The sequence below is a fragment of the Solea senegalensis genome, linkage group LG19, assembly GCF_019176455.1.
Source record: "Solea senegalensis isolate Sse05_10M linkage group LG19, IFAPA_SoseM_1, whole genome shotgun sequence".
In the NCBI taxonomy this organism is placed as follows: domain Eukaryota; kingdom Metazoa; phylum Chordata; class Actinopteri; order Pleuronectiformes; family Soleidae; genus Solea; species Solea senegalensis.
In genome coordinates this window covers 564,874-578,750 of record NC_058038.1, presented here as the reverse complement: position 1 = coordinate 578,750, position 13,877 = coordinate 564,874, and the positions used below count along the sequence as shown (strand labels likewise).

At 40.9% G+C, this 13,877-nt stretch overlaps 3 protein-coding genes across 3 annotated transcripts in view; 2 read left to right on the top strand and 1 right to left on the bottom strand.

Annotated features, from left to right (window-relative positions):
- Positions 1 to 354: 354 nt before the first annotated feature.
- Positions 355 to 6,173, top strand: si:ch1073-357b18.4 (uncharacterized protein LOC797129 homolog). The gene is made up of 4 exons (XM_044051276.1): positions 355 to 1,031; positions 1,122 to 1,190; positions 2,619 to 2,911; positions 4,208 to 6,173. The coding sequence occupies exons 1-4, from the start codon at positions 836 to 838 to the stop codon at positions 5,081 to 5,083; spliced, it is 1,434 nt and encodes a 477-aa protein (XP_043907211.1). The 5' UTR covers positions 355 to 835; the 3' UTR covers positions 5,084 to 6,173.
- Positions 6,174 to 6,297: 124 nt separating this feature from the next.
- On the bottom strand, positions 6,298 to 9,051 carry ccdc97 (coiled-coil domain containing 97). The gene is made up of 7 exons (XM_044051311.1): positions 8,638 to 9,051; positions 8,350 to 8,526; positions 7,589 to 7,748; positions 7,423 to 7,511; positions 7,136 to 7,328; positions 6,922 to 7,045; positions 6,298 to 6,579 (listed from the first exon to the last, which is right to left on the bottom strand). Exons 1-7 carry the CDS (start codon positions 8,791 to 8,793, stop codon positions 6,438 to 6,440), a joined length of 1,041 nt encoding a protein of 346 aa, XP_043907246.1. The 5' UTR covers positions 8,794 to 9,051; the 3' UTR covers positions 6,298 to 6,437.
- A 289-nt stretch (positions 9,052 to 9,340) lies between these two features.
- LOC122785447 (myocardin-related transcription factor A-like) overlaps positions 9,341 to 13,877 on the top strand; it is a 32,865-nt gene continuing 28,328 nt past the window's right edge. The window contains exons 1-2 of the mRNA XM_044051237.1: positions 9,341 to 9,421; positions 12,030 to 12,193. Of these exons, the coding sequence (XP_043907172.1) occupies positions 9,369 to 9,421; positions 12,030 to 12,193 (217 nt within the window). The 5' untranslated portion in view covers positions 9,341 to 9,368. The remainder of the gene's footprint in view (positions 9,422 to 12,029; positions 12,194 to 13,877) is intronic.

Here is a 13,877-nt window from a genome sequence, read left to right as displayed (position 1 = left end):
AGATTTCTGATTTTAACCTTAGAATTCTGACTTTTTCTTTAACTTCAGAATTCTGCCTTTAATCTCAGAATTCTGACATTAATTCTGACTTTAATCTCAGAATTCTGACATTAATTATGACTTTAATCTCAGAATTCTGACATTAGTTATGGCTTTAATCTCAGAATTCTGACATTAGTTATGGCTTTAATCTCAGAATTCTGACTTTTATCTCAGAATTCTGACTTTAATCTCAGAATTCTGACATTAGTTATGGCTTTAATCTCAGAATTCTGACATTAGTTATGGCTTTAATCTCAGAATTCTGACTTTAATCTCAGAATTCTGACTTTAATCTCAGAATTTTTACTTTAATCTCAGAATTCTTTTTCTTTTTCGTTTGTTTCTTTCATTGTTTTACACGTGGCCCTTATACTCTTATACCCAATACTCTTCCGTAAGAACTAATATATACATATGATAAAACCTGATGTTTTATTTAAGGCGCGGTGTACGCGCGGTCAGGTGACGTCACTGACGCAGTTGCCAGCAGCAGCTGGGAGCTGCGCAGCCGCTCTGCGCATCCGTCGTCTGTAGTGTTGGACAGAGCGCAGCCATTTCCCTGCCCCTCTTTGTGTTTTTTTTAAAAAACCCAAACACTCACATGGTGTCCTGGCGTCTGTCCATCACGCACCTGAACTAACCTTGTGTGCGGGGGTCATGATTTCAGCTGAAGCCCGCGTCACCGACTGACAGATCCGCGGCCTCCAAACTTTCTCCGAAATCAACGCCTGCGCAGACGAACTCTCCTTCTCTCCAGCGCTCAGCTTCATGTCGTCGCCTCTGTGTGTGCGAGATGGAGAGGAACCTGCAAGGAAGCCTCGCAACAATGCATGTGAAGACTGAAGCGGGGGATGAAAACACATCCGCGCCGGAATTGTGCAGCCAGGAGCCGCCTGCACGCAGGGGAGGAGGAGGAGGAGGAGGAGGAGTGGTGGATCAGACTGCAGAGGAGCTGCAGGCAGCCGCGACATCCACTCCTGTGCTGCTGTGTGAGTGGATTTCTTCATAAAATGCACAGTGTTTGACGTGTGAGTGTCTGATGTAACGTCAGTGTTAAATAATGTCACTCTGTGCATCAGATCCTGTGAGCACTGAGAGGTTCTTCACCACAACAGGAGATGGAAAAACCTTCCTGAAGATAGCTCCAGGTAACCAGAAGCGTCATGTTGGAGCAGTTGCACAGACAATTCAGGGGGCAGGAGCTTGAGCTGAAAAAGGGCATCCAGCATAACTATTAATTACAAAAGACACACTTTAAATCAGAAATGCACATTCTTGGTTTTCAATAACTAATCCCAGCTAACAATATTTGGTTCATTTTTTATGGTTTTTTTTATGTATATATATTCAAATAACTAGTTATTTGAATAGATACACATATATGTGTATATATATATATATATATATATATATATATATATATATGTATATGTACATACATACATACATATATATGTATATGTACATACATACATACATATATATGTATATATTCAAATAACCATCAAATAATTAGTGCTGCCTTATGCAAATTACAACTCAAATGCATTTCCAAGCATTGTTTCACACTTTTTTTTATTGATAAATAATACTATGGACCACATTAAAAAGTCAATGAACGATAACAAATTAATCCAAATGTCTTTCAAACGGGGCCCTTACTTAGTCAGGGTGCAGAAAATGGTCACTGGTTGAGCATTCAGTTAATAAAGTGTGTGCAACTATACTAATATTTGAATCCTTTGGGTTTGCCTGTATTCTTATGGTGAGATTTTCAAAAACACAATAATCCTCATTGATCTGCGGCTGCTGGAAAAGCTGGTGTGAGATTATTGTTGCCAGAGGAGAGTCTTTTATTATATCCAGTGGTCCACTCACTCACTCTTTTCACCAGCTCTGTGAATATAATAATGGGTACGTTCAAAATACATTTAAACAGATCATAGACGAGACTATGCCACATATGTAGTGATTTACTGTGATAACTGTATGGAACAATTTAAAGAGTGTTTCACTCAGCCCTCCAAACTGGCAGAGTAATGAGCCTTTAACATTTTATACACTCCTTGGTCAACCAATTAACTGAAAACTGAAGGTCTATATTTTATTCACCGATGATAGAACCAAAGTTAGTTGCAGCCTTTCCTTGCAACAACTCGTATCAGAGCCTAAATAAATGATAATAAACTGAATTTATACCTAGATAATGTGTATTCCCAACCTACCGATCAATACTGATCGATAAAACAATGTTGAGATTTATCTTAAAAACAAAATCCTGCTCTACTATACAGGATTATACTGAATGTTCCCACCATGTTGCAGTTATGGGTTTAAATCTTCATTTCCCTTCCCTGTGTATTGATTATCTGATCTGTTTTAGATTAGGATTATGTGTTTAATCAGATTTAATTGACCGCCAGCTGTCTCCCCTAAACTAATATCCCCTGACCATGTGAAATAACCACAAAAAGAACTTGATAAAAATGGCGTTTACTCAGGAAAAATGTAGGATTCATCACTTATAAGAATCTAATTTAATAACAAATCACTGTTTGTATTGTGTCCTCCCCCAGCTTCAGTGATGCCGCCTGCTTCTTTGGAGAAGACACTTCCCTCTGGCTCAGACTTCTCCTCCAAAGCTGTTCTGTGTCTGATTGAGGCCGTCGGCCGCCGATGGGGCCTGTATGAAACCCGGGAGCGCTCGCAGCTCTTCCAGAGCGTCCAGGAAGAGATGGCCTCCAAGGGGCACGTACTTCCTGTTGAGAAGATCCGTCGCAAATGGAACAACCTTATTGTCACGTACAAGAGGGTCAAGGACCGCAGCCGGGAGACGGGGCATGCAAAAACCTCATGGGAGTTCTTTGACGTGAGTCTAATAATAGAAACCTGAGGTTACTGTAGGTGCTAAACGTCCTCTTCAATCAAAATGATGTCAGACAGGATCAAATATGAAAACACCTGTGTCTGACATTTATACCAGATCAGGTTCTTGTGCCAAGTAGATGTTTTCTCATGAGTTTTGAAAGGTGAACTAGTTTGATGAAACTTCTCTTTCTCCACTCTCTGGTCTCCTCTTCCCCCCCGAAATCCCTTTAACCCTTAGTGCTTACGTGGCATGGATCTGTGCCGCAAGTGCACCCTTGGTAATTTGCTCTAGGAATAATACAAAACTCCTTATATGGACATCCTGGAGGTCACAGGCTTTAAAAAATGCAGGTTTTTTTTTCATCTTCTTACGTGTTGTTGAGACAAAGTTACGATTAATTTCATATCGCATTTTTAGTAGTGATATAAAGTAGCAATAATTGTGCAGAAGTCACAAAATAGAGCGCTTTTCTTTCATGTTGGTTCATAAAAATGAGTCCAGTGAACTTTGAGCTTTCCAAATTTCACAAATTCAGTCCGATTTTAAACATTTTGAGAACCCTTTGCTCAGGTGTGTTTATATAGTTGGTGAAAGAAAGAATATAAGACACTCAATATATAGAATTTTGAGTACATTTAATTTCCATCATTATTCTGAAGTACCTTTTAGCCCTTTCAGAGCAGATGCTGTATATTATTCATTGTTGTAATATGTGCAGTGAATTGGTAGATTCATTGGTAGAATTCATTTATAAAAGGGGGGGAAAAAAACGTTCTTTCACAAATTAGAACCATAGATTGGGATTCCAATATGCTTCAGGAGCACAAATTATTTTAATATTCATAGCAGGTAAGTAGGGATGAGCTGATACAATGGTATCAGTATCTTTCCAATACTGGTCAAAATTGCTGGATCTGATATCGGAAAAATAAGATGGTAAATGTGGATATGATCTCAAAACCTTACATTTAAAGCACTATTTTTACAAGTCTGTAAAAATGTGGGCTTTTTATTTCCTCTATTGGGATTTGAATTACTTGTTGGTTTTGCTAGGTTTTAAATACATCAACACACATGTTGTTAAGAGCTTGGACATTTCAATTAAGTAAAAATGACTGTATTGGACTGATATCGATATTGTTAGAGACTCAGGGATTGTGATATATTGGTGTCGGTATCAGTCAAGTACAAGATAAGCAGCAGTAACATCAGAGATATGTTGTTAGTGCTGAGAGAGAGAGCGAGATCAGCTAATGATCAACTGATCTCTCTCATGTCTGTCTGTTCTCACTCTAGTTGATGGATGCCACGCTCTGTGACACTGTCGGCTCTCAGATCCTCAACAGCAAAAGACACAAAGGTGGCAACTCTGCCTCTACGTCCCCCTGTCCTTTGGCAAAAATTGCTGCAAAACCACAGCTTCCCCAGGCCACAACCATTGTCCGACAGAACAGTGACTTTGCAGTCCCCGGTGGTTTGGAGTCAGCTGGTCAGGGAGCTGCCACCAATCAAATCATCGGTAGCACTGCTGCGATGACCACAGTGGCTACGGCGACCATTAGCCCTACAAGTGCTCCAGAGGTCAAGCCCCTCATCGTCCTCAACGGTGACATTGTTACGACCAGTATTCATCCAGCTCCCATCATGCCATCTCCATCTTTTATCTCCTCACCTTGTTTTACGGAAACAGCCTCCTCTTCTCCTTCCCTTGGATCACCTGGTCACACAGACCTCAACACGTCACACTGTGTAGGCCGTAAAGCTCCGTCCTTCTCGACGGGTGTCATACCTTTCCGTCTCAATGCGGCACCAGCTAGCAACAATCAGAAACTCCTTGGCCTCTCGTCCTCTTTCCCACCTGTATCCCCCTGCCTCACGTCATCTGCTGCCACCACATTACCTGTAGTGTCAGGGAGTGAAGCAGCGAACCAGAAGAGAAGCGAGGAGCAAAGCAGCGTGTCTCTGCTCCACGCGATCCTGAAGGGGCAGGAGGAGCAAGTCTACCAGGACCAAGTAGCTCGCCGCAGGGTTGAAGCCAGAGAGAAGAGGCGTGAGCGGAGGGAGGTGCGCATGGCGGAGGCCCTCGGAAGGATAGCCACGGCTCTTGAGCTGCTATCGTCCAAACAGGACACAGTCATTGCCCTCCTGCAGAGACTGGCTGATCGGAAGTGATATCCACTGAAAGGCTAGAAACAGAAGCTCAGTAACCTTTTTACCGTCTACAGACCATAGTGATGAAAACCATCTGGTACTCGGACATCAAACAAAGCAGATTTAATAAAAAAAGATACTAACTGCTCACTTTTCTTCATTAAGAATAAGCGAAATGCTGTGTTTGTTGTTGCCCTGGCATCTAATAAACCTTCTCAAAGGGACAGTTCAAAGGTTAATTACAATGTTTACTGTGTAATGAAGTACATTAGTTTTGACCGTAGTAGTATAATACTCATTCCAGAGGAGCCCAGGATCGAACTGCTGACGTTCTGGTTGTTTGTCAACTACCGTTTCCAAGATTGCTTCTTTCGATCTCACCAGCTGAATGTGCTGTTTCAGGTTCAGAGCAAGTGGTCACCGGTCGTGACAGCACCCATGCGCTTATATTTTGCAGTTTACTTTTGACTTCTATTCAAATGGATTTATTTTTGCAGCCGCTTGTGGCTATTGAGTATATTGCTACTTCCGGATTGGCTTCAGGAAATAAACTGGAAGACTATCTGTCCAACTTAAGGACACAGAAGATACGAGTTGTATTACACAGGTCTGGAGCGATGCTCAAGAAAGCTAATGTCTGTTGCAAAAGCTGAGTTTTCTGTGGGATCAGAGAGTTGTTATAAATCATTGATTGAGGACTCACAGCTTGAAAGACAGACAGACCAATGGTTCAGTAATAGATGAGCTCTCCTCTGCAGCAGCCATGCACACTGATCCTCACAGACCTATCAGCCATTGTTGGAGAAGTTGATAAAGATGGACAGACAGAAACTGATTCAAGAAATCATCCAAGACCTCAGTCTGCACCAGCTACCTCATCCCCAATTCATCAAAGTGAAGAACAGTCACTCCACCGTCAGCCTCTGTGCCATTAGGTGACGTGTAACGTTAGCACGACACATCCTTTTGGTAATAGAATAGGTAAAGATTTAGAGGAACTGTTCTAATAATAAACCACATAAATATTTCCTTTGAAGCCTCACAGCATTATGTAAAAAAGTTGAAAGAATGGAGGAAAGAGCACGTTGATAAATCAAATGAGTTCAACTACTGTATGATGAGGGTCTCCCCTTCTGCTCCTGACCTGAGTTATTGACAATCATTTTTTTGCAGAACATAAAGTGTGTCCTCATTCAGGGGCAGCATCGTGTTTACCAATGAATGAATATCTCAAATTGCAACAGGCAATATTTATTACAACATTTATACAAACAGCAGTTTGCATTCATGTGTAACACTGAAAAATAGACTACAGATCCTCATTTTGTACATGTATTTACAGTTCAATGTGAGAAATTCAACATTACTACAACTGCTAGTCTTCCATATCGTCTTCCTCTTCATCGTTTTCAACCTCCTCCTCATCATCATCATCATCATCGTCATCAAAGTATTTATCCTCAGCATCTCTGCTGACAATGTCCAAGTTGTCATAGTCCGGGTTCTCATCCACCTCACTATAATAGATACACAAACACAATAAAACACAATTACAATACCCACTTAATGTCAAAGAAATATCTTAATGAAATACAAACTTGAAGAGGAGGCGGAGCACTGCTCAGCTTTTGTATTTCGTTCTGCTGACAGCTTGTTAGGTTATGCAAGACTAGGAATTTAGGAGTGACTTATTATATTATTTTATTTGAAAAATAAATACATTATTGAATGACATTCGTTTTATTTACCTAAATTAACTAAGACTGGCAGAACCATCCACTGTCCACTTAGTGTAGAAGAGGCTATTATCTATCAGTGACACCCATGTCCAGGTATAAATGTATCCTGTGGTGGCTGACCTGTAGTTGAAATCTTTGTCTTTGCCGTCAAGGAAGCGCTGATGCATCTGACTAATGAACTCCTCCCTCAGCAGAGCCTTCTCCTCAGGCGTAGGCTCCCCTTCCTTCTCCTGGACTCTGTTATCTTCAGTAAGAACACAGAGTGAGAGAGACATGCTGGATAAAGCACAGCGATGTGAGAGTAAATTCAGTGCCAAGCATAATCCCCTCTTACCATCATCTTCCTCCTCCTCCTCCTCCTCCTGTGCACCCTCTTCTCTGTCCTGCTCCTCCTGCAGACGATTCTGAATGAGACGCTCCTGGTAGGAATTGAGGAGGAGGTGGGCAAGCCCTCCAGGGCCTCCCGCTGGCGCCCCTGGTCCCCCCTCAGCTCCATCCAACATGGCTTCCTGGGAGCGCTCCAGGACCTAAAGCAATGATGATAACCCCCAATAATTTTAAGAGAAACTGCCTTCAAACCTAAACTGAACAAAAATAATGTATAAAAAAGGTAAATCTCACCTCTTCGTCAGTCAGGTACTGGCCAATATACTGTTCATACAGCAGTGGCTCCCTCATTCGCATTTGTTCTTCACTGAAATATTGACCCTCTGGGACAAAAGGTAGAGCAGAAGAACTGAGGCTTTACATTATATGCTACAAAGTATTTCAGCAGGGGAGCACATACCCTTCTGCAGGGCTCGGAGGGCAGCGAAGCGGTGGTTTCTGACTTGCTTCCTGTCCTTAGATCCTGCAGCTCTTCTCTGTATCACTTGGCTGTAGTGTTGAGCTCGTGGGTCAGAGCAAACGTGAGCAAATGCAGACAGGTCATGGGGTTTAAGACAAGCCTGGTGAGGGAGTGTAAAGAGTGATTTACATAATTATCAATACTTTATGTTAGTAACAATCTAACTTAGTTTTGCTTAAGTGAATCCAGGAACTGTAGATTTACAGTATATCTAAAAGGTGTGTGGTCACTCATAGGTGACCCCAATCATGTAAACAATAGATTCTTGGGAGACACCCAGATTCAGGATGTATGTGTGAAAGTCTTTGAACATTCTCCTGCTTGCCCATTAGTCCTTTAATTAATATCCAAATAATAATAAGCTCATGTGAGAAGACAGTAGGAGACAGTCCAGAGGATCCACAGTGGGTGAATTAGGAGTATTTTGCCTCCAGCATCCTTATACCAGGCAGAACCCCTTGACTGGATCATCCAGCTCTTGTGAATGCAAATGTCCAGTTGTATATATCATTATGTAAATAGAAAACTCTGGAGAATGTATGGACAGTACTTAAAGTTAATGTCTGAAAATAGCTTAAGTGGACATGTAAATCTCCCAAGTTTGAGAGGTTTGGAATCAGCAGACAACTTGCAGCCTGTGTGTTCTCATGTTTTTGATTCTATCTTTAAATGTTGCTTGCTCGCTTGTTGTGTGCACATACATGATACCTCTCCAGGAAAACCAATGGTCTGCTTCTGTACTGACGCAGTAGCTCCTCTTTGCGCTGCTCTTCTGTCAGTTCATCCTCTCCAATCTGTTGGCTCTTCACCGGGCTGCCACTCAAGGCAATGGCTTCTACCATGGCGTTAACACAAATGGTCTCCGCCTGGCTCGTGTACTTAACGATAGAGAAACGACCAACACAAAACACTGAGCATCGTGCTTATGACATCAGCATACTGTGGATATTACACTGTAATTGAAAACAGGCGATGCTGCCGATGCTCACCGGAGTCTCCTGTGGCGGCGGCGGCTCCGTTTGTGTGGGCCGGTGATACTCATATCTCTGGAACTGTGTTACCGGTTCTTCTGGTATTTTACTCGTGTCCTCGCTTTCACACAGACTCGGTTGTGGTTTAACGGGAGTTTCAATTTCACCCCACATGTTAAATTGCGTTTGATAGCGTACCTGCTTCCAGTAGCTCGTAAAGTAATAACAGGTAAATAACTGTAGCTTAATTCTTAAACGAACTACACCTTTCTAATGTTGTATAATACTGGCGGGATTTGTCAATAGAGTATAAGCATAAATAATACTATTGAACTGAATTACAGCTTCATGCATACGCGGTTTTTGAGATATACTTTACATGTTTCAGCTGCCACCATGTCTGTCCGTCATTGTTTTGAGTCCCTTCTTTTCCGCAACCGAAACAATGGTTCCGCCTGGGCGCCCGTACACCTGATTTTGTCGCCATCTGGTGGTGGATTGATTTCAACCATGAAGAATTGGAAAATGATTGTGAATGTGCTTGTGAGCGGAACACATTAATTAGAATACGTGAACCAAATTTAAGTTTAGACAGAAAAAAAGCTTCAAAAAGTATTTATCACCTGATGTCATCCTGTTTTTTTTTTTTATAAACGTTGTATTTTGAAAGTTTTAACAGGATATCGTGGTTTTCCTCTTCCTGTTTCGTGCGCATCGCAGCATATACTTGTGTTCCTCGCCCTGGTGAAATGGTCTGGTGTTCAGGCACTAACATGAAAACCGACAGAGATAAAAAACCAAGGTACGTTTACAAACACAGTTTCTAGCTGAGTGCATGTGTTTGAAATAGGCACAATGTCACAGAATGTTTATTTGGCTAAACATTGCTTCAAACTACGCTATAAACAGACGTTTTAAATATCAGTCAGACAAAAGTTTTTGTATACACTTTATTTGAGATAAACTAAATACATTTTTTGATTTAGCGTTGTCTTCCTGCTCTGACCACACACATCTTTCAAATCCACTAAAACAAACAAACAAATATGGACTGTTTCTTTTTCAGCAGTTCAGCTGTCTATAAAGAAAAGAGTTTGTTTACTTTCCTTTTAGGTTTGGTGACAGGCCCTCTCAGGTTTGTCAGAGACAAAACATTTTCAAGAAACTTGACAGGTAAAGTTCCTATAGCACTTAGGATCAATGATCAATCACCGCATCGCATATGGTACCTCACGATACGATATGCGATACATGGTCAAATAATATCTCGATATAACAATTCTGTGATAATCGATATATTTCAAGACAATCATATAGTGATACATCACAATATCTGAAGAAAACAAAACATCTGTGAAAAGTTAAAAGTGCAGGATTTCTCTATTTATTCACAACATCGAGAATAAAGTGCATAAAGTCTATGTATTAAACGTGGTTGGAGCGTCTCTTAACGTAGCTTTCTTCGCTGTAAACTCCCTCTCCTTTGGCCATGTAACTTCAGCTCATTCATTTGTGCCGCGAGGAGACATTAAATAGTGACGCCTGGCGAATAAAACTGACTTTTCACTTTAGAGCACTTTTATTTGCCAATTAAAATATCGATATTTGCCCTGGCGTATATCGATTATCACATTACAAGAGGAAGGACAGCTATATATCACCAAATCTATATTTTGACCCACCCCTACTTAGGATTGCAACAAATCGTTATCAACATTTGTGTTTTCTGGACCCATTTATCCTACAAATACCAGGTATGTTATTTTGAAGTAGCTTATATTTCCAGTTTACGTCACTGATTTCACAGCTGGAGCAATAAATGTGGAAGGCTGCTGAGTATTGACAACAGAAAGTCATGTCAACCTTTCCTTTTAGAGTTGCCTCTAACAGCTGTTTGCATAAGCAGCTCTCATTACATTTTTTACACTTCAGCACAAACTTAATGAGATGTTGTGAAGATGAATTAAGCCATCAACTCCCCAGTACCCCATATTGCTATATAAACGTAGCTTAAAGTATGAACCACAATTCCCTGTCATAAGTGTGGACATGCATGTGCTGTGGCTACATTTATTATAATACATTACCATGAGTAAAGACTGGAATGAGTCATAGAGCTGGTTTGGCTGACCAAAAATAACTGCGGCAGCTTTTCAGTGATACTGTCACTGAATGTCTGAGACTGTGTCTAATTTGGATCATTAGCCACACAGTGTTGTAGGCAAACAAAATACTCCCAGAGGGCTGGGACTGAGAAATGCTATCTCATTTCACTCTCTCGCCTTAACCCCAGATGGGGATATAAAACATAAATATAACCACTCAGAAAGGTTGTGCAAAAATATTGAATTATAAAGTATAATATCATTTTGGAGAATATACTAGACTTGGGTGCACCCGAAAACAAGGTTGTCATGCTTTGGATGTCTCCACATTAAAGGTTATGCATGATGCTGCAACAACATATAATGTGTTTGTTAATGTTTACATCTTTTGCATTTAAACATGATTTGTCGGGAGAGAAAGTGCCTTTGCATTTTTATATATAGCAGCATTATAGATTATAACACTAACTAATTCTGTGGCAGTTTTACTACTTGATAAAATGTCTCGTTCTTCAGCATTTATTGGCAGGTCACTTTCCTCCTTTTGTGCCACACTTGAGTCATTTTATGCTGTTTATAGTCTTTTTACTAGATTTTATATGTATATATGGTTTTGCTATGGTCTGGACCAATATTTATATTGCTCAGAGCCAATAGTATCCAGTGAGTCAATGTTGACCTCAGCAGGGGTGGTAATCGCAGAGTACCTCATGACATGATGTGATACGTGATGCGATACAGAAAAAAAGTGCATAAAGTCTATGTATTGAAAGTGGATTGGGCATCTCTTAACGTAGCTTTCGCCGATGTAAACTCCCTCTTCTTCAGCCGGGTAACTTCCAGTTCAAGTTTCCCCCGTTCATTTGTGCCGCATCACCGCGAGGAAACATGAAGAGTCAGATAGGGACTTTAGTGCACCTTAATGGATCACCAAAGTAATATTTTGACCCACCCCTAGACCTCAGCCATGGTAGCCTGGCTTAACCTATGAAGCTGAATGGTTGTTTGACAGCTAAAAAGCAAATTGGACATATAACTCAGTTGTCCTGCTGACTGTAGAGATCAAGTGCATCACACGTTTGTGCATATTTAAGTGTATCCACAGGAGCGGATATGGCCTTAGAGCAAGAGAGAGAAAGAGAGACTTGGAGGGAAATACAAAGACGCATGGGGTCTGGAACAGTAGAGTGTGTAGAGAGAGCATACTGGATCTTAATTGGGATAATATACACAATGCTACACAGCATTTGATGTGGTATATTAAGCCTCGAGATGTGTGAGTTCATGCGTTTCTTTGCTTTACAGGTACGTCTACAAGCCTCTCAGAAACGACCATAAAGACCAGGTTTTGAGAGAGAAACGAGAAGCAGATGCCTCCAGTCCTCAGCATGAAGCCGTGGCCAGTGAGCTGCAAGACTTATCTCTGCATCCCACCTCCAGCTTGCCGCCAATTAGAGAGAGGAGCGGCGGTAAGTTACAGCTATTTCCCACGCAGCAATGCATTTGCTTTCATAAATGAACAATGTCACGCACAAACATACTGCCACGACAAATGATGAAATGGTTGTTCACCATATGTGTGAGGCTCCTTTCTCTGTTGTACAAGGAGCTGTGAGAGAAATGTGTTGCAGCACAAATGTCACTAGAGGGCGTCAGATAGTTTGCGCGCTGAGGTTTTTAACAGTATCTGTGCTGCTGTGCTGAGGGAGTTTACATTTCACACGTACTAGATCACATTACATCATCGTAACAGCATGTGCTGACTTCTTCATGCATCCACACACACACGTGCTGAGAAACGTATTTTATCGTGAATACAAAAGAAGCTTCAGATGAAAGTGGCTCTGGAGCAATGTTTGTACCTGTGGGTACTGGTAGGTAGAGTAGAGTGAGGTGATGTTTTCGTACAAAGGTGGTTAACGTGCACAATACCTGAATGAGATGCAGTTTAAACTAAACATGCTTGAGACAATCTACATTCAACAATTCCTGAACAGAACTTAATTTATCTGACAAATCCCATCAATCTGCTCTCTCTCTCTCTCCCTGTCTCTTTCTCTCTCACACTCTCTCTCTCTGTGCAACCCTAGACCTGGTGTGCTCAGATGAAATGAAGGGGTTCCGGATTTAGCAATGTGACCAGCTGGCCCTGCTATTTAAACCAGCAAGAGCAAGTACAGAGGTTAAGAGGAAAGGGAGATATGATATGAGAAGAGGGGTGGGACGGGGTGAGGGAAGTAAAGAATAGGTAATGGCTGAGGACGTGGAGTAAACTGTAAGGACACGAGTAATAAAAAAGAAACAAATTAGAACATAGACTCAGCGTTTTGCAGTGAAAACTGCTCACCTTTGCCGAAAATGATCTTAAAAACTTCACGGTCAATGTGATAGTCAGCCCAAAAATGCCCAACACTCAGAGCATGTTTTGGAGCTGCTAAAATTTGTGACGGACCTTAAAAGTGAGACAGACCTCATTTTGACAGGATCAATAGTTAATAAGGACATTTTGAGTTTGTGGTGAAATAATATATATATATATATATATATATATATATATATATATATATATATATATATATATATATTTAGAGGAATATACATGGCGATGTGCTGGTAGATTTCAAGACTTTCACGGTCACAGAATAAAGTCTACATGTGGCAGGCAGTGAAGAACAAGTGTGAACAGAGAATCGTTCATGGTGGAGAAGGTGCCTGTCGAGAAACAACAGTGGTGATTAAAACCGGCAAGATGGCAGAGGTGTGTAGCACTTGATGACAGTAGGAAATATAGAAATAAAGTCCATGGCCATAGATCAGTCTTTTACATTTCATGATTTTAATCCATCATTATTGTAAAAAAAAGTTATGAAGTTAAAAAGTTTTCCTTTTCATGACCAATACCCCTATGGACACCTGTTAAAAACCTTAATGAATTTTCAAAACTGCTGCTCCACAACAAGCAAACATTAGACCCGTGGCATTAATAAAACAGATAAACAATATTCAGCAATCAGTAGCATTAGCCTGATGTCTCGAGGTAAGGGGAACTAACCCTTTGTGTACTAAAGCCTCAGAGCCAAACTTTAATTTCCTGTAGCATTAAGCAGAGGGATGATTGGTGCTCTCTCTGCAGTATAGAGTCGGGCTTTTATG